At 47.3% G+C, this 20,088-nt stretch overlaps 1 protein-coding gene across 1 annotated transcript in view; it reads left to right on the top strand.

Annotated features, from left to right (window-relative positions):
• The window catches only part of LOC8040902 (sepiapterin reductase-like), a 30,806-nt gene extending 10,948 nt beyond the window's left edge, over nucleotides 1–19,858 (top strand). Inside the window, exon 3 of the mRNA XM_040216543.1 lies at nucleotides 19,731–19,858. Coding sequence (XP_040072477.1) covers nucleotides 19,731–19,858 — 128 coding nt within the window. The remainder of the gene's footprint in view (nucleotides 1–19,730) is intronic.
• Nucleotides 19,859–20,088: the final 230 nt, after the last annotated feature.

Raw genomic sequence — 20,088 nt, 5'->3', positions numbered from 1 at the left:
TTATTAATGTGCTTCCGGCCCGCTATAACCCACCACAGCTCCGCATGCTCAATCATATTCGCAAGCGCGATCGTAAAACCTCGGTTTTGTACCCCACTGTGGTACCGGAGTGCGGTCGTGTATCGCTAGTGCGTGACGCACATTAAAGACCCGAGGCTAGCAGTCGGACTGCACTCGCAAAATTTCTCATCTTGAGCGTAAAATAGTGTCGCTGCATTTTTAATGCAGACCGGTCTTACGCACTATAAACAGAAACGTCAATACATCTTTTTTTTTTTATGGAAATGATAGGAACGCACTTTTAATGCGAGAGCATTAACCGTCTCATGTCCCCTCAGGGGGCACCTGTGAAAGCAGGTGTTTGGTGAGTGGCGTCACCACGGACGCCGAGCCATGCGGGTTCGCCCGCCCACGTCTGGCTCTGCGTGGCTTTCCCGTGTCAGGGGAAAAGGGCATCCTGGTGGTTGAGGTGAGACCGGGGAAGGTTTGGACCCTTCGGGGCCCCCCGGGTGAGGCAATAAACCACTTCGGCCCCTGCTTCCCGTAGACGGGTGTCCTGGCTTGGCCAGACCAGGATGATTCAGCCAGTCGCCACTTCTACTATCCCCTCCCTTCTTTCACCTTCGTCTTCTCCTTCTTTTCACTCTTCTCATTTCTCTTCTTTCCTTTTTAAACTCCTTTGGCGGCGAGGGCTAACCTTGGGTGGAGACAGACCCCTTGTCCAAAACCACACTTGGATATAGTACCTGGGCAATGCTAATAGTGTAACGGTTCCAGCAAAGCCCTTTTTGTTATGGTCCGTTAACTATTCCCTCGTTGGGCTCCGTGGTGGGCGGCACACCACATGTTCTGAAGATTTTCCGCCTCTTATGGCTGCCCCCTCCTCCAAGCCCAACACGGTGCGTCCCCCTAAAAGGGGTTGGTCCGTACTTACTTTTAAAAAAGCATCCGAACCACCGAACTATCCAAGGTTTTTTGTCCTCCAAGCCCTAGATGAAGAAAAGCCACTGGCTAAACTCTCGCCTTTCTTAGTGTCAAAATGACTCGATGTTATCATTGGCAAAGCTTTCAAGGCGAAAAAGCTTTCTAGTAACCTTCTTGTCGAGGTTGAAACGGAAGTTCAAAGCAGAACGCCTCTAAAACAAACATGTCTAGGCGAACACCAGATAAAAGTCAGCCCACATCGGACACTGAATAGTGTTCGAGGTGTTATCTCTGAGGCTGATCTGATAGATTGCACTGAGGATGAAATTCTGGCTGGACTCCAGAAACAGGCAGTGGTGGCCGTTAAGCGGACCACCATCCGTAAAGACGGGCAGGAGCAGCCAACCAAGCATTTGATCCTGACTTTTGAGCTGCATGGGCTTCCTACTGCCGTTAAAGCTGGTTACCTGCGCTGCAAAGTCCGGCCTTTACCCCCAACCCACAAAGGTGTTTCCGGTACCAGCTCTTCGGGCATGGCTCGCGAAACTGTCGGGGCCGTGAAACTTGCGCGAAGTGGTGGCAGCAAAGACCATATTGCTGACATTTGTGAGAATACTCTCAACTGTGTTAACTGCCAAGGCAACCATGCTGCTTTTGCCAGAACATGCCCACAATGGAAGCGGGGAAAAGAAATCCTTACCCTTAAAGCACATTAGAACATTACCTACCAAGAGGCAAAACAACCCTATTGAAGAAATATTTTTTACCGGAATGGTCATTTCCAGTAAAAGTCGATTTTACTGGATTATGGGAATGTTTCCACTTCCAGTAAAACCCTAGTTTACCGGAATGTCGCCGGACTTTTTAATGAAATGTCACCGGTTGTTTTACAGGAAAGTTACTTGATTTTTACCTGAATGTCATCAGATATTTTACCAGAATGTCACCGAATTTTTACCGGAAGTTTATTTTCAGTAAAAATCTATTTTACTGAATTTTCTTTTCACTTTAAGTAACGCCAGACTTTACCAGAAGATCACCACATCGGTCGGAATTTACAGTGTTTTTTCTTTCTTTTTCGGGACGTCAACGGAAGGCACCTGTGAACCGTGGTTGGTTATGTTTACCAGATGCTGGACGACTTGGTAACAATTAAAGTGGTTAGTCCATATAGACCTGAAGGTTCCATGTATTTATTTAAAAGGGTCGATACCAGTGAAACAATTTGCACAGCTGTAGACAAAAGCACTCAGATCAAATTGGAACAACCAAGTTCCGCAAAAGATATCTTTCAAGACACTCACAATACCACTGGGTAAATTACTAGACGCACGGTGGTTGAACTAATAAAACCGCGCAGGTGCACCACACGGACACACACTAGGTATACTGTCAGCAGCACGTTTAGCAAAAACCACGAACGCGCGGAGCGAACATCCGCCGCCGTTGAGAAATCCCGGGCACACTCACGATGTCGTCCTTGATGCCGTCACCGTGGGTGCACCAGGCGTCATTACAACGCTTAGCGAAAACCACGATCGCGCGGAACGAACATCCGCCGCCGTTGAGAAATCCCGGGCACACTCACGATGTCGTCCTCGATGCCGTCGCCGTGGGTGCACCAGGCGTCAGTAGCACGCTTAGCGCAAACCACGATCGCGCGTAATGAACATCCGCCGCCGTTGAGAAATCCCGGGCACACTAACGATGTCGTCCCTGATGCCGTCGCCGTGGGTGCACCAGGCGTCAGTAGCACGCTTAGCGAAAACCACGACCGCGCGGAACGAACATCAGCCGCCGTTGTAAAATCCCGAACACAGTCACGATGTCGTCCCTGATGCCGTCGCCGCGGTTGCACCAAGCGTCAGTAGCAAGCTTAGCGAAAACCACGACCGCGCGGAACGAACATCCGCCGACGTTGAAAAATCCCGGGCACACTCACGATGTCGTCCCTGATGCCGTCGCCGCGGGTGCGCCAGGCGTCCGTAGCCCGCCTAGCGAAAACCACGAACGCTCGAAACGAACATCCGCCGACGTTGAGAAATCTTGGGCACAGTCTTTTTCGCTCGCTGGATGCTTCTGAAGACGGACGGACAAAGAGGCGTAAAAAATAGGTAACTGAAAAATATATTTTCATCTGCACACCTAGCTGCTTTGGAAGATACAGGTCACACACATGGAACGAGAAGCCGAGACTGAGCGTTCGTTCCTGGCCGGCCGTTGCTCGTTGACGGACAAAGAAACCACTTTTCTTTAAAAAAAATAAGTCAGCAAAACGACCCTCTTGCATTTTCCCCGTAAACCAATGCGAGGGAGAGAGGGTGCGTGGGGGCTCTTCCTTGGTGCGAGGCACTATATTTACACACCCAGTCCCCGGCTCGTCTCGGCTTCCCCCTCCCCTCGCCTCGGCTTCGAGTGAAGGTCGGTAAACAGGGAAGCGAGTCACCCGTTTCGGGTAAGATTTCTAGGAAAACCGGGTCGCCTGCTTGGTATACGAAAGGGGCTGCCGGTGACATTCAAGTGAAATCTCTTTGGCGGCAAATAATCTTCCAAAGGCTGGTAAACTCGTTTCAGATGAAAACGGGTGAAAGTACCCTCCTTTTTGGATCGTCAAAACAGTTCACTGCTCACACTTCTTGAGGATTGCAACGTCGTCCCGAGCTGAAACTCGCACTGACGAGAATGCCGCTCGAGTGGTCTCGTACCTGCTCCGGCCCAGACTTTTGCCTGTCGCAAGTATCAAGCTGCCGGTGATCGCTGCCCACCTGTTTGGATTGTCAAAGCAGTTCGCTACACGCACTTCTTGCAGAATTGCAACGTCGTTTTGAGCTAAAGCACGCACTCACAAAAATGCCGCTGCATTGGCGGCCGCCATTAAAACAGTCCCCCTGCTCGTCTTGACTTTCTTGACTTCAGCCGTTCCCCTTGAGTCGGCTTCCAGTGATGTTCGGTGTCCGGCAAACGAGAGTGGCTTCCGGTAGGATTCCAGCGGCGGGTAATCGAAAGTGGTTCTGGAATAACTTCCAGCGAAAGTGTCTACGCTGGTTTCTGGTAAAATTGAGTGGAAATTAACCTGTTTGCACCGAATCTAAGTGGAAGTTTTTGCCGGATCTAACCATAAGGGGGTCCGGCAAAAGGTCCAGCGAAATCTGGTTACTGGAAGTGGCGGCCGGTAATATTTCCACCAAAAAACTGGTAAACTACGCTGGTTTCTGTTGAAAACGAGTGGAAATTAACCCGGTTTCACCGAATGTCATTTGAATTTTTTGCCGGATTTTTCATTACGGAACAGAATTCCTTCTTGCAAAAGGAACGTTTGCGCAGGCGGTGCAAAGGGGACCAGCACCGCGAACAGAATCGAAGGCCACTCAGGTCTCGCCTGAGGTCCTGGCTGTGGCTCTTCAGTCCCCAAACCCCAGCAGCGGCAGCAGCTTCCACTGGTTTCTGGAGGGAGCGCTCCAGCTGCCTCTCGACCACGGGACAGGCAGGGAGCCCCCCTATCTGTCTCCACTCCGAGGTGCCCCCCCCCCCCCCCAGGGAGAAGGAGCGAGAGTCTCGCCCCAACTTACGGGAGAGGGTCTCGTCCAAGGAGCGGCATCACGCCGCTCCTTCAACAGCTGATGGGCGGGGACGGATGGAGTTGGGCGACGCTCAGCCCAGCAGCTCCACTGCTGCCCCTTTGAGTGAGGGCGGTCGTGGCCGGGGAGTTCGGCCCCGTGCCTCGACTTTGCCCAGATTTACACAACAAGCCTCGTCTCAAGAGGTGGAGGCGAGGGAGGAGGCCACCGAGCCTTCCGCTGTTTCGTTCGATCAGGACGATATGGAGTGGGAGATTTCTAAAACAAAGAAAAAAACGAAAAAACCAGTAATACCACCAAAGTAGTTTCCTCCGGGAACGTCATTCCAGGACCAGAGTAGTTGATTGAATTTCTTATACTTTTATCTCTTTTACATAATAATGCCTCCACTTGTTCTACAGTGGAAATGTCGAGGTCTTCTTGCAAACTATGATGATATTACTGATGTACTAGACGAACACAGTCCCAATGCCCACTGTTTGCAAGAGACTCACCTAAAAGAGAGTCACACGAATGTTCTCAGGCATTTCCAAATGTTTCGGAAAGATCGGCAGCATTCAAGTCATCCATCTGGAGGTTCTGCTGTGGTTTTGCAACGCTCTGTACCATGTTTGGAAGTACCCTTAAACACAGAACAAGAAGCTGTTTCTACCCGTTTGCTGACTAACCGATTCATTACTATTTGTTTAGTATATATAACTCCAAACTACCAGCTTAAGTGTAAGGAACTTAAATCTCTCTGTGATCAGCTTCCTTCTCCTTTTGTGCATGAGGGTGATTTTAACGCTCATAATCCCCTCTGGGGAAGTGGGCGGAAAGACGCACGTGGAGTACTTACTGAGCGTTTTTTACTGTGATCTGGATTATGGTTGCTCAACTCGAAAGAATCTACACATTTTTCGTCAGGAACACGTACATTCACATTAATTGATCTTTCAATTGTGCATCCCATATTATTTCCTTTCCTAACGTGGAAAGTCATTCCTAATTCATATGGCAGTGATCATTTTCCCATTATTTTAGACTTTCACAGTCACCCTAATACACTTCCAACTTGAACATCTAGGTGGAAGATTGACAAAGCAAAGTGGAAACTTTTCAAGCAATCCTCTGTTTTAGCTATTACATCTCTCCATCAACTCTCTATGGAAGAGGCAGTAGACCATATCACAAAGCACATATTGGAAGCTGCTATGCTCGCAATACCCATGACATCCACTCACCTTCATAAACGACTGAAGCCATGGTGGAATGAAGATTGCCAAAAGGCTAAAAAGAAACAAAACAAAGCATGGGGCATTTTTAGGCTGTACCCTACACCGAGCAACCTTGTTACTTTAAAAAATGAAGGCTTCTGCGCGATTTGTTTGCAGGCTGTCAAAAGGCATTGTTTGGGAGAAGTATTCGGCATCTATAAATAGTCAGGCAACACCAAAGGAGGTATGGGATCGAGTCCACAAAATAAATGGCTCTTACCATGCTTTTTCCCTTCCTCTCTTGACAAAAAATAGAATATGCCCTGAAAACCTCGAAGAACAGGCGGACATTCTTCACGAATACTTCGAGTTTGTTTCCAGCTCAAGAAACTACACGCCTACTTTCCTTAGACACAAAGTACAGGTAGAAAAAAGGTCTGTCAATAGTTCGAGTGGCTATCAAGACCCATATAATGCTTCACTCACATTGCATGAACTTGAAATGGTTCTTGATGCCCCTAAGCAGACTGCACCTGGCCCAGATGGAATTCATTACATTATGCTTCAACATCTTCATCCTTCAGCTGTTCAACTCATTTTATAACTTTTCAATGGAATTAGGTTGAAAGCCACTTTCCGACTTCTTGGAAGGTGGCCTTTGTAGTACCCTTGCTTAAACCGGGAAAGGACCCTTCTAGTGCTTCTAGTTATAGGCCTATTGCATTGACTAGCTGCCTATTAAAAACTCTGGAACGAATAATTAACAGAAGGCTTATGCATTATCTTGAAACTCACAAAATTCTAGACAGCTATCAGTGCGGCCTTCGGTCGGCACGATTTACAGTGGACCACCTGGTTCGCTTTGAGACAGCCATGAGAGAGTCATTTGTGAACAAGCAGCACTGCCTTTCTGTGTTCTTTGATCTGGAGAAGGCTTATGATTCTGCCTGGCGATTTGGAATCCTGCAAGATCTCATCAACATCGGTATTCGCGGGAGCATGTTCGGCATCATTAGAAGCTATTTAGAATGCCGCTCATTTCGTATGAAACTTGGAACAACTTTCTCTCGAGATTTTGAACAGGAATATTGTGTTCCCCAGGGTGGTGTACTTCGTGTCACTCTTTTCATTATAAAAACAAAACTCCATTGACCGAGTAATACATGACATCCAAGTTTCAGTATCGTCATGTAACCGCTCTATATGTGAAAGGAGAGTTCAACTGGCAATCAACAAATTGACGAACTGGGCCGATACCAACGGTTTCAGGTTTTCCACAGAAAAAAGAGTGTGTGTATGTTTTTCTCGCCGGCGAGGGATTTTCAAGATCCTTCATTAACCATTTATGGACTGCCTATAGCTGTGAAGAGTGAACATAAGTTTTTAGGACTTCTGTTCAATTCAAAATTATCTTTTGTTTCTCACATTAAGCAGTTGAAGTTGAAATGCACAAAATCACTTAATATCCTAAAAGTATTGTCTCATCAATCTTGGGGTTCTGATAGACTGTGCCTCTTACGCATTTATCGTTCAGTGGTTCGCTCCCGTCTAGATTATGGCTGCTTTGTGTACGGCTCAGCTAAAGCAACGGTATTGAAGATGTTAGACCCTATTCATAATCAGGGGCTACGGCTGTCCTATCGGAGCTTTCCGCACCTCCCCGGTTCCCAGCCTTTATGTGGAGGCCAATGAGGTCTCTCTTGAGAAACGACGCTTTGCACGAGGATTTATGTATTCACTCCGAGTAAGGTCTGTTCCTGTCCATCCTGCTCATGATTCTGTTGTAAAAATTAGGTTTCGAAGGGCTTTCCAAAATAAGCCAAGTTTTGTTCCTCCTTTTGCCTTAAGAAATACTACGGCAGCACAACTCTTTGGTTTGGAGCCCAAACCCTGCGTGACACAACACAGAAATACTGTAGCTCCTTGGAATTACTCCCTCATCCATTGCGACTTTATACTGACAAAACACAGCAAGAAAGACACTCCCGACGAAGTGCTGAGGCAAGAGTTTTTCGAACTACAGAGTCACTATCAGCACCACACAAGCATTTAACGGATGGTACTGAAACTGAATCCTTTGTAGGCTGTGCAATGATCGGACCATCTGTTTCCAAGGTAAAAAAACTGAACCCCTTTGCCACAATTTTAACGGCAGATTTGCATGGTCTACTCCTTGCTGTTGAATATATAATTGAGAAGAAGCTGCGTCGCTCCGTAGTATACACAGACTCTTTAAGCTCACTGAAAGCCCTTGTTTCCCTGAATATCCCCACAAACCAGTAGGTTTCACACCTGCAGAGTAAAATAATCTGTGGGATCAAAAACAAGTGTGATATTATCTTCTGTTGGGTGTCAAGTCACGTTGGCATCCCGGGTAATGAGGAGGCAGATCAGGCTGTGCACTCTGCTGCCACACAAATTGTGCACCTTAAAGAAATTGCTCACAAGGATTATTCCAAGGTTGATAGACATTGCATACTGCAGAGATGGCAACATGAATGGGATACTGAGATAAACAATAAGTTGCATATGGTGAAACAACTCTTGAAGGAATGGGAGAGTGCCCTTCACCGTGAACGATTCTACGAGGTGGTACTCTGCCGTCTAACGATTGGCCATACAAGGCTCACACATGGGCACCTTTTGCGGTGTAAGGATATCCCACAGTGCGAACGTTGCCATTGCCCTTTGACTATACTTCATATTCTAGTTGAATGCAATGCGTATGGCCTAGAACGTCGTAACCACTTTTCACAGCTTTACAAAGAGCATACTCCCCTACATCTGATGATTTTACTTGGCGATGAACCCCTCATACCACACTCTAGTGTTTTTAACTTTCTCTAAGCAATCGGCCTTCTACACCGACTGTGATTTTACTGTTCTGAAGTAATGTACATACCTTTTGCACTTGTACATCAGTCATGTTCATTGCTTTATCCTATCATCTGCTACTAAAGCTCCTTCTTCTCCTTAACCCTCTCCCAGCAATAGTTTAGGTACTTGGCGCATTATAGCCTTAGATGCTTTTGCGCCACTAAAACCCAATCAACCAACTGTCTCGTGGATGGAGCCGGCGTTGTCTGTAACCGCGAAAAAAGGCGGAACGGCTTTTAAAATGGCTGCGACGCGCAGTTCCGAGGAACGTCGCCCCACAGAGAAGCCCTCTTAGAGCTGGTAAGAATTAGAGGGTGGCGATCGCGCCGCCTCCCTGGAGGCCCAGAGTGTGTGTGTAGGGGGGGGGGGGGGGGGGGTACACAATCACGTGTTCTAGCTCTGCTTTCAGCCATGTCGCGCCCCACACTCCCGTACAGCGTTGCGGCCGCTCTGCTCCTCTCCTCACCGAGGTGTCCAAGGGGTGCTCATCGGCGTTCAATTTATGCTTTCGCATTCACAGCTCATAAAAAAGGCTTCGGCGTCATCGGATTTTTTTTTTTCTATTTGCTCTAGCAGAAACGTGTTAGACCAAATAATTAGTTTTTCTGACTCGCAATATGGGCACATCTTTTGTACCGTTTAGTAATTCGTACCGAGAAACACCATTCTGCGCTTTCTCCCGTTTATCGTATCATCCCAAGTAGTGAAAGAGCTTGCTCGAAAACATCAGGTAGCGGCCTAGTTACACGGGTGCTCGCAAGTGCCGTTGATCCAACGACACTTGTTTTTATCCATAAGTGTCATTCAGACCAATTGCCCCTAGTGGAGATCAGATGTGTCACACGATACATTAGCCTAACGAGCTCAGTTGAGCCGCACCTCATGTGACCCGCGAAAGAGAAACACACACTTTAAAGCAGAGGTTCTCAAATGGGGATTCGCGGAACCGTTGGGGTACGCGAAGAAATTCTTTATTCCGCGAAGCCCTGCCTCATCAGTCAAGCCCGGCAATAAAATTGGGCTTTTTTTCAGATTGAGAACAGACGTTCTATTTTTCGGGTGAGTTTTCGCGTGCGTATATCAATGAGACAAGTCTACTTCACGTTAGTCCATAGTTATATCCCATTATTAAATCATTATCCTAATTACCCTGTACCTTTCGTTTCGCCTCACCACGAACGTGGCCCTCCATCATCACTCCCGATCCACAAGGGGTCCGCGAAACACGAATGGTTGAGAACCACTGCTTTAAAGGATACAAAAATAAAAATCAGAATTAACCTTTCTTCTCTTTGGAAATGTTTTTAGCGCGTGCTTCATAGCCATCTTCGTTTCAGTTAAAATTGAACCAAAAATATTAACTCTTCAAATAAATGTAAACTAAGGCTGGGCACTTGATCGACTAACCTACCGATTTATCGAATAATGCTTTAATCGTGATCAATTTGTTTAACCAGTTAATCGTTAAATTTTGACAAACCAAAAAAACTAAATATTCAACACTTGTTCTGAACCACACAGATTTGAATGTGGTTGAGAACAGTGCACCTGCATGATGGAAAGCTTTAAATGAAATCTGAAGAAAAGGAAGAAGGCGTGCTTCGAATAGGGCTGTGCTCTTTTCGTCTCTATTATTTGTGGCTATATTTTGATAGCATAAACCTTCTACACGTTTTTCTTTGAGCCTATACAAGTGCGAAGCCTGCCTCCAACTGTATGCGGGCAGGTGTGCCGGTCGGCTGGGGATTGCTCCTCGGCTTTCCTGAAATGACTCCGCTATGTCCACCAGAACTCCCTGACTGACGGCAAGTCAAAGAGCTGCAACCGACCGATAGAGTGTGAGTTCCTCGATATGCGGTACATCTCTCGCAAAATCGGAGTACGAAGCTTCCGCTGCTGACTTGGCAGAAGACCTCGCAGCTGGTCAACATTCAAATACCAACGTATTGAATGCCGAAGAGTCACATCTCTGTGACATGGAGCTCAACGACGACGATGCAGGCTGGCAGACCAAAGGAGCTAAGAAAACGCAAGAAGACTGACTCAAACTCAAGCAAAAGCACGGATACAGTTACCAACTCGCCGAAAGTGACAGAAGGGCTGACTGTCATCTTTGTATCAACGGTTAAAAATCAGCTCATCGCTACACTCAGCAGCCTTAAACTGTCAATTGCTTAGGAACAAATGTGGCCGGAGTGCATTCTTCAGGTCCGTCCCAACAAAAGACTCAACCTCATTACAGTAGACACACGCAATGGCCAGACGACTCAAACGCTCCTTGCCTGCTCCGAGCTTTGTGGAATGAAGGTCAGAGCATATGAGCCAGTTCCCCGACACTACGCCGTCGGAGTGATCACAGACGTTGATCCTGCGCTTTCTGAAGTAGAGATCGAACAGAACGTGATATCTCCGGAAGGTCGAGTGGCAAGACTGCGACTTGGCAAGAGCACAGCGGTGAAGCTGTCCTTCTCTACAACAACACTGCCAAGTTATGTTTAACTAGGCCATGTCCGTCACCCAGTTTCTATATTCAAGGAACAGTGCCGAAAGTGTTGCGAGTATGGACATCGAGAAGCGACTTGCAAGGAACCTCCTATTTGTAGCCGTTGCGGAGACATACATGAGAGCAACTACGAGTGTTCGGCGCAAGAAAAGTGTGTCAACTGTGGGCAACCTCACGCTGCCACTTCTTCATCCTGCCCCAAATGGAAGAAAGCGAGACCCGCAACTACGCACGTCAACATGCCGTTGATTTTCGTGCTGCAAGGACAGCTGTCCAACAGTCTAAGACAGCCAACGCAATTCCACATGGTCAGCCCCCTCCAAGCCCACCGAAAAGAAGGAATGATCCTATGAAGAAGCCTAATGTCAGTGCTGTGGATTACGCTGCTGCACTTCAGCGAAAAGGCAAAGCGACGAAGGGTGCATCTCAGTTGAACAACCACCACACCTGCACTGTGGAATCAAAAGCCGACACTGTCAGACCAGCATTGAATGTGACGCCTGCACTGAAGCCGCAGCCTCCCCCCAGCCTCAGTGCTGAATCCACAGCTAAATCTGCTTGGGAATCCTGGATTCCACTTCTTCAGAAGGCAACCAGCATGGCTTGCGCATTTCTATCTACTGTGGATTCGCAGTGGGCACGACTTCTCCTTTCATTCCTTAACATGATTCTTCCTCTTTTAAAGTCATAGTAAAGGGAGGGAAAGCCAACAGGCCGTGTCAACGAATTCGGAACCCCTAATTCCAATCAATTCTCTAATGGAACGTGAACGGCCTTCGTACAAGCGTTCCTGAACTTCGGCGAATTCTGCAGCAGAGAACCATAGATGTAGTTGCACTTCAATAAACCAACATCCTACACGGTGAGCTACGACTCTCTTCATATTTTTTCTACAATCCCACCACAATTGAATCAAAGACTAGGTCTAGAGTTTCACTTTTGGTGAGATCAAGCCTCCATCGAAGCGTCCTGGACTTTTCAGATCTCTGCTCATTAACGGCAGAGTATGCGGGAGTGACATTAAGGCTCGGCACGCAAGACATTACAATAGTTTCCATTTACGTAGCCCCGGGGGGCACATGGGACCCTGATCTGTTGCACCAAATTCAACAGAGAGCTAAAGGTGAACTTTTATTAGCTGGAGTTTTCAACGAAAACAAGGTCACCTGGGGTGACAGCCGAACCAACAGAAGGGGACGATACCTGGAAGATACCATTGCGGCCCTGAACCTCACAACTCTAAACAGCGGAGCACCCACAGTTATCCGTAAAGGGGTCAGAAAAAACGTCCTTGAATTCACATTTGCATCGCCTGCGATCAAAGTGTCGTGGGCAATACAACCAGACACATGGGGTAGCGACCATGTTCCCATCATTATAGCTTCGCCGTACGCAAGTGCAGTCGCCACCAGAACATGCAAAGTAGTCAACTGGGACCTTTACCGTGAATACATGGCAGCATCGGTAACTGCGGTTGACGCTAACACTACAGGCCTACCTGCCATCATTGAAAACTGCATTCGCGATCTGTCCTGGACCTAGAGTTTCTCAACCTCCGAGCGGCACGGAGGCAAGCCCAACGACGGGCTATGTACACAGATACAGAATACGACTGGGCACGTTACAAAAAAATAGATGCGGCGTTCAGGACGCACACGAAAAAATTGCAGCGCTATCATTGGGCTCAAAAATGTATTTCCTTCGGGAATCCGAGGGGAGCCGCGCAAGCTTGGCGGTTAGTTGGCGCCTTGGCAGCTGCGAAGGTCCCTCGTCACCCAATTGCAGCACTCGCCATCAGGAACGACAAAACCATGACTGAAACGGCAGAACTGCTAGCTGATGAATTTGCGTGCCCCCTTCCTCCACCAGCCGTGGTTTTACCCCAAGAGCTGATAGGCACTTCCATTTTTGAAGCATCCACAGCAGATGACGACTTCACCATCTTGAGCTGCAGTATGTGCTCCGCAGTGTTGTACACGTTCCTCCAAAAAAGGAACGAAAGCTCGTTCCTCGTTCCTTCTGACTTTTGGAACGCGTTCCCGTTACAAGTTACATCTGTGAAAAAGGAACTCGTTCCCGTTACAGTTTAGAAAATGGAACGTATCGTTACATATACGTTACATTCGTATATTACTGATTACTATATTTAGTTTATTCAAGCACACTTTTTTTATCTATCCCTTTAGTAGTCAACATACGAGTTTGTATGTCGTTATGGAAGGGCAACAGGAGAAGAAAGCAAGCGGAAGCACGGTTTCATTTGTTGATATATTCAAGTTAAAAATCTCAGCTTGTAACCATATTCATGTTTGTAGTGGACGATTCAGACGAGCCGAATGTACTTTTACACAACATTGTACGAGCGTTTTACAGCAACGTCACACGTTTCAATAGAGCAAAGTTCCTTGTTCGAACTTCACAACAGTTGCTTCTCAATGTTGCTGTCCGCAAGACGAGCAAGTCGAGGAGAGGGTAGGGTTTTTGGAAGGTCAGTCTTAAAAACTACAAATACTTCTTTGTAAGGTTGGCTTTGTTGTTGATTTTGAAGGTGGGGGCGACAAGAGAAGAAGTAATGGCTATTTTCTTTTGTGTATCTTTTAAGTGACCAATGTTCGGGAAACAAGGGTGCGTTCGATCTCTGGCAGTCTGTGATCCTGTTGGAACTGTAGGTCTCGTTAGGAAGTTCACAAGTGGCTGTAGTCGGCCTTAGATTTCTGGGTGTATGAGGATTCGTGGAACCAAAAAAAAGTAGCTGAGCTTGAAACAAGCCTCTTTATTTGTCTTTTCCTACGACTAAAAGCCTTGCTCTTTCAACCGCAGTTGTGGGCACTCAAAGAGGAATCAATGTCCACCAGCTCTCCTGCACACGAAACTGTTAGCAAGCGAGCACCACACAAAATAATCCACAAGATTAGTAGCCAAAAAGTTAACAAGATCCTGCACTTCGTAAATATATTGTTTTTGTACTTTAAAAATTTTCCTGTTCGAAACAAAATAAAAATTACCCCACAGGACGAAAAAAAGGAACGCCGTTACTCTCTCCGTTCCAGTAAAAATGTAACGCGTTCCCGTTCCAGTTCCAGCGATACAAAATGGAACGGCGGCGTTTCTTCGTTCCTCCTAAAAGGAACGCGTTCCAGGAACGCCGTTCCTTGGAACGCCGTTCCGTACAACACTGGTGCTCCGACATTGCAAACGCCGAACTGCACCCGGGCCAGATGGAATCACGTATCAAGCATTGAAAAACATAGACCAAGCTCATCATGCAAAACTTTTACAGACACTCAAATCGATATGGAGAACAGGCATTCTGCCTATGACCTGGCTAGAATCAATCGTAATTACAGTTTTGAAATGCGGTAAGCCGAGCCACTCCTCCTCATCCTGTGTCGTGACCTGTGTCCCTGACAACCTGCCTGGGAAAACTACTTGAGCGCCTGGTCTTAAGACGCCTGACATGGCACCTAGAGAAATCGCATGCGGTGCCACACCAGCTGTCAGGATTTCGTGCGAAGAGGTGTACAGCACACGCAATGGGCAACTTGGCATCTGCACTGAAAGAGGCAAAAACACGCCGCAACATGCTTAACAGTGTGTTTTTAGACATAAAACGGGCATTTGATACACTTCCGCATAATGTTATCCTCCAGCGCCTCAGACAGCTCGGAGTGAAGGGAAAATGCTCGAATATATTAAGGCATTTCTCTCTGGTAGACCGATTCGGGTCAGGGTCCCGGGAGAACTTAGCAGTCCACGTACTGTGACTCAGGGCGTTCCTCAGGGAAGTGTCCTCAGTCCTTTACTTTTCAATGTGGCCATGGCAACGCTTCCAAGCTTACTTAGCCAGCAGGAGCCGTTCCACGTGCAGATATCCATCTATGCAGATGATGTGGCTCTTTAGTGCCCTGGCCCAACTCGAAGGGCAAGGAAGATTCGTTGTAAACTCCAAAAGGCACTCGATACAATCTGCAATTCCAACGAAAAACTCGGACTGACACTTTCCCCTGAGAAAACAGCATCGCTGCTTTACCGTCCAAGAGGACGCCCCCCCGAACGAGCGCTGCAACTCAAGATGGCTGGGATGCCAGTCAAGAGGGTGAGGACAGATAGATATCTTGGATTTTTGTTGGATGATCGGGTAACCTGGAGAGCGGAAGTCTGCAAAGTTCTCTCCAAGTGCCGCAGCCTTCTCGGAGTTCTGCGGTGCCTCCGCGGCCATACCTGGGGAACACCACAGCACGCCCTCCTTCAGTTATATAAAGGATTAATCCTTTCCCGCCTACATTATACTCTGCCACTACTCAACATCGGACCAGCACAACAACGTGATGTTGAAACATTTCAACGTGTAGTACTAAGGATGTGCGTCGGGCTGCCGCGATACGCGGGAAACGTTGCCACACTCGTTGCTGCCGAAGAATGGCCTGTTCTTCTGCGGGCTGATGAGCGCGCCTGCCGTCACCTTGCACGAATTTATGGTGTGTCCTCTGGGAGTTCACTACTATCACACGTCCTTGATCGCCCGAACTCCCGCTTTGGCTATTTGGCGAGACAGATCGAAGATCTTATAGGACCACCCGGACATATCCCTCCACCCCCGCAGCCTCATCTAGAAGTACCAATGACGATAAGTGAAACCCTCCCTTACATGCATAGCAAGGCGAGTGCTCTGGGACAATTTCTCGCCTTTTGACTCAGGAACTACTCTACACAGAGTATATTGGATGGCTGCAAGTATACACCAACGGCTCCACTAGTCCGGCGACAGGAACCACCACGACAACAGTCTTCATCCCAGCTCACAACGTCTGCATTGCTGACAGACTGAACATCGCAACAACATCCACTACTGTGTAGCTGGTGGCCATTTGGCGGGCTTTGGAGCTGCTAGTGTGAAGTGGAACGCCAGGAAGAGCAGTCATCCTCACAGATTCGAAATCTGCTCTTCAACTTCTCCGGAACCCCGAGACTGGCACTCCATTGACTGCAACAACTGTAGCACCTGCCAGGTCAGCTGAAAGAAAGGGTTGGCAACTTGCTTTTCATCGGTGTCCTGCACATACTGGAATTGAGGGAAACCAGAAAGCGGATGCCCTCGTTACTGAAGCCCATGGACTTGAGACCTTTACCATTTCCCTTCGCCGGTACAATGAAGCCATGGCGATTTATACGAAATTTCTACCAGAAGCGCCACCCACACCGAGAGACGGCTGAAGGACGGCCCCCTCCAGCAATCTCCCGCAAGCTGCCAAGAGAACAAGCGTCAATGTTACATCGGCTGAGGGCAAACTGCGCAAACACAAGATCAACTCTGCACAAACTTCAACGAGTCAATAGTCCTGATTGCCTACACTGTGGAGCCCTAGAGGACATTGAACACGTGCTACTAGTATGCACAGAATACGAAGAAGAGCGTAAAACCTTGTTTCAACGCTACACTTTCAATGGACTTCCTTCCTCCACCACTCGGGAACTCCTCATCCCAGAAGCCCCACGTCGGCTAGTCCAGAGGGCTTACAAAAACCTCTTGGATTTCTTGAGTGAGACTGGTTTGGCAGACCGTCTATGACCAAATACCCACACCGCAAGCAGCAAGGCTAATCAATTGAAACCCACACTTGTGCCAAAGCCCCATCACATTTTTGGACTGGTTTCCGAATTCCCACACTATCTCTTTTAGCCACATACGGCTCCTCCCCCTTGCCCAAGCCGGGTAGCGACTCGCCCCGTGCAGGAGGCCAACATCTCTCCCGGCTCTCCCTTTCCTTCTCTGAACCTCACAAAAAGAAGAAGAAAGAAGTGAAATTCGGACAGAAAGTTAATTGTGGGGGCAAGCTTTACAAGTCCAGGCAAGTAGAGAGGGTTATACGTTTCCCAGCCACTTAAACACCGTGCGAGTGTCCGTTTAGCGCTGCAGAGACTATTGTGAAGAATCAAAGGAGTTCACAATTAGCGGATAACGTGAATGAACCTCTTTGACTCTGCGGTTGAAGTAATAATTTGTGAGTGTGGGTATATTTGGCTGTTCTCAACCACACAGAAATGTTTAACTGCACCGTTGATTGCATACCCAGCATAGGCAAAACATTTAATTTTGATTTTTTTTAAGGAGGTTGTGCATGGGAATGAAAGAAGCCGCTTAATGGATTAGTTAACGGTGTAAAGGATGTCCAGTAATCGGGCTTAACTTTTTAAACGACGCCAAACGGGAACGAGGGCCGCACTCGTGGCGTTTGCTTCCATGACGTAGTAGAACAGAGGGTGAAATCGCCAAAAAGTCAGCTCCAACCTTTAAACATGTCCCTTCCTGCAATATCTGATTCTACGATTGTGTGTGCATACCCACCACTGCGTTCCCAATCATAATGTTTCATTGAGACCTAAAAGAAAAGAAATAAACCTATCACTTTCAACCTGCACCACCAAACGGCATAACATGTTGGTTAAACCAATCAAAATAAATGAGTAGGGTCAAATGACCAAAATTATTTTTTTTTTCTAAAAACCAATCTGAAAGAAAAACTGGGGAGCGTAGAAACCATAGTTTCAGGAACGGGCTTGGAATTTAGTACGGGCATTTACTTTTATGTATATGATTATCCCTTTTCTAAAAATTCTATCGCTTCAAATGTAAATTTGTTTTTCTTGGTTTCTGCTCCACCGATCTTCTGGAAGAAGACGACGACGATCCAACTTCTTTATGAAGATGTCCTGTATAAAAATAAGAATATAACTAATATTTCAATGTTAAATGTTGTTTTTTTTGTTTTTTTTTCCTTTTCCCTCTTTTTCTCTTCCGTCTCCTTCCTTCCTCTTTCCCCATTTTATGCTGATTATTTCTATCTATTTAGTTGTGCATTTCCCATGTTGAATATCGATTTTAACCTATATCGCTAATAGAACCAAGTGGACTGTACTCGGCAACTTATATAATTATTGCTTAATCTAAATTAATGCTCATTTCTTTTCTTTTTCTCCTCTTTCTTCTCCCATCCCACTCCGCCAACAAGTTGACCACTAGGTGAGAAAAGAGCCAATGGTGCCTATCTATGTTTTGGATTGCAATCTAAAGCTATAATATGTTTCATGATCTGATTTGTGCTTAAAATTCTAAACGGATTAAATGGGACTATAATGTATCTCATAAAAATGCCTTTAGTGGCGTTCCGAAACAGTAAGTGCGTCGCTAGCACTGGCCTTCGGCGATGCAGTAGACGCCGCCATCTTGTCTTCAGTTAATGGATGTCCCTGTAACTTCGGCCGAAAGTCCTTGAGCCGAACATCTTCGTCTGAACCACAGTTCAGAGCGCGAGCGTAACAGCATTACAAGTCATATATGAACTGAAGCATCTGCTGAGCCGTCAGAACTCCTTGAACGTGCGATGGCCGGCACTTCGACGTTGATACACCTCTCGTAGTCACCGCACGTGATTCTGCTTCACAGCGTTTTCACCCTTCTCAAATAATGCGGAATACTACGGCAGGCACTTGCGCGCTCGAACACCTCGAACATCGATCAAAGCTATGCACGGGCACTCTTCGCTCGGATATAAAGTTGACCCCGGGTTTGAAGTTTCGTCGCTTGTCACCACATTAATTTAACGCAGTCGCGTAGACCCTCAGAAACAACCAGTGAACGTGCGTAAACATCGTGTCATCAGCAAGCAAGGCCAGACAGGTTTTGAAACTTAATTACGGGCTTCTATTATCGCTTTATGGCAATGACATGATAAAAAAGGTATTCGTGATTACATATAGGGAGTATTCATTGGCATTCAAAGCTGTGCGCGCGACTGCTGAGCGCGCGCTGACGGCGAGCTTTCACTGGTCTTCTGGAACCAGAATTCCATACCATCAAGGTTGCCGGTCTTAGCCGCCTTTTAGTCTGACCTCCTTCTAAGCATGTGCTCTAAACATCGCCCTCAAACATGGGGCCCTAAACTCGTAAAATACAAAGTTGGAGCCGAATTTGACGGAGCGCACCGATTGGACAATCAGGACAATGAGTTGGCGTTTTTCTGGCCGACGTCCAATCGATGCGCTCCGCGGACTTTTGGCTACAACTTTGTGTTTGACGAGTTTAGGGCCCATGGTGTAATACCCCCTGTAGAAAAGACAGACAATTTTTATCGGAAATTTCTAACCTCACGTTGTTGCCCCGCGCATTTGTCCATTACAACGGCTCTAGCAGCGGTTTATTTAGAGCACAGCGCCATGTTGTGACGTCATCACTTACGGGGTTAATAACAATTCGCCGTTTCATGGGCTCTGCGCTTGCACGCGCTGTAAAAGCACGACGGATGGCGACGAGCTCCTACCGAATGCTGGGTGTTCTAAAGAGACGCTTGCATTTTAGTTTTACATTAACTAGCATTCATAAATGCTTCACGTATGCACTCAAATAGCGTTGTCGCCATGCGTCAATCCAAAAGCGCAGTTTGTGCTGGGCGCACACGCAGGGAGACGACGCCATTTGTTTGTATGCGCAAAACTTTACCGAACGCTACTCCAAAACTGTCTAGTGTTCACCTCGCTTAGAAGGGCAGAGTTCCGTCATTGGGCACACGGCACCTTCGCTGCGCTACGCCCTAAATACTTCCGCAAAACGTTGCTCACATTTAGCTAACACTGGCATTTTTTGTTTTGTTTCAGATGCCAAGGAAAGTGGCAGGTACATGACCCCTGGGGTGACCGCCAATCTACTCATCCGTATCCTCGAGCACGGAAACTTCAGATCCGGTGAACGTGTTGTTTACACAGACGCTCCCTGCGTCTCGTAGAAACGAAGGGAGCGTCTGTGTAAACAACACGACCTCTGGGCGACGCCATCTTGCTGCTGACGCGTCTGACAGTCTTAATAGTTAAGCCTCGCTAAGGCGCTTTCACAATTTTGGCAAACTGACGCCCAAACTATGTGGTGTCGGGAACGCGTCTCCGACTGGTGTGTTTGGCGACCTACTCCACCCGTGCATGGAAAGTGGTCGCGAAGCGGAAAGAAATGGTTTCACAA

Source organism: Ixodes scapularis, unplaced genomic scaffold (assembly GCF_016920785.2).
Source record: "Ixodes scapularis isolate PalLabHiFi unplaced genomic scaffold, ASM1692078v2 PGA_scaffold44__24_contigs__length_19508400, whole genome shotgun sequence".
Classification (NCBI taxonomy): domain Eukaryota; kingdom Metazoa; phylum Arthropoda; class Arachnida; order Ixodida; family Ixodidae; genus Ixodes; species Ixodes scapularis.
Note: the sequence above shows the minus strand (reverse complement) of the source record. Positions and strands in the feature narration are given on the sequence as shown.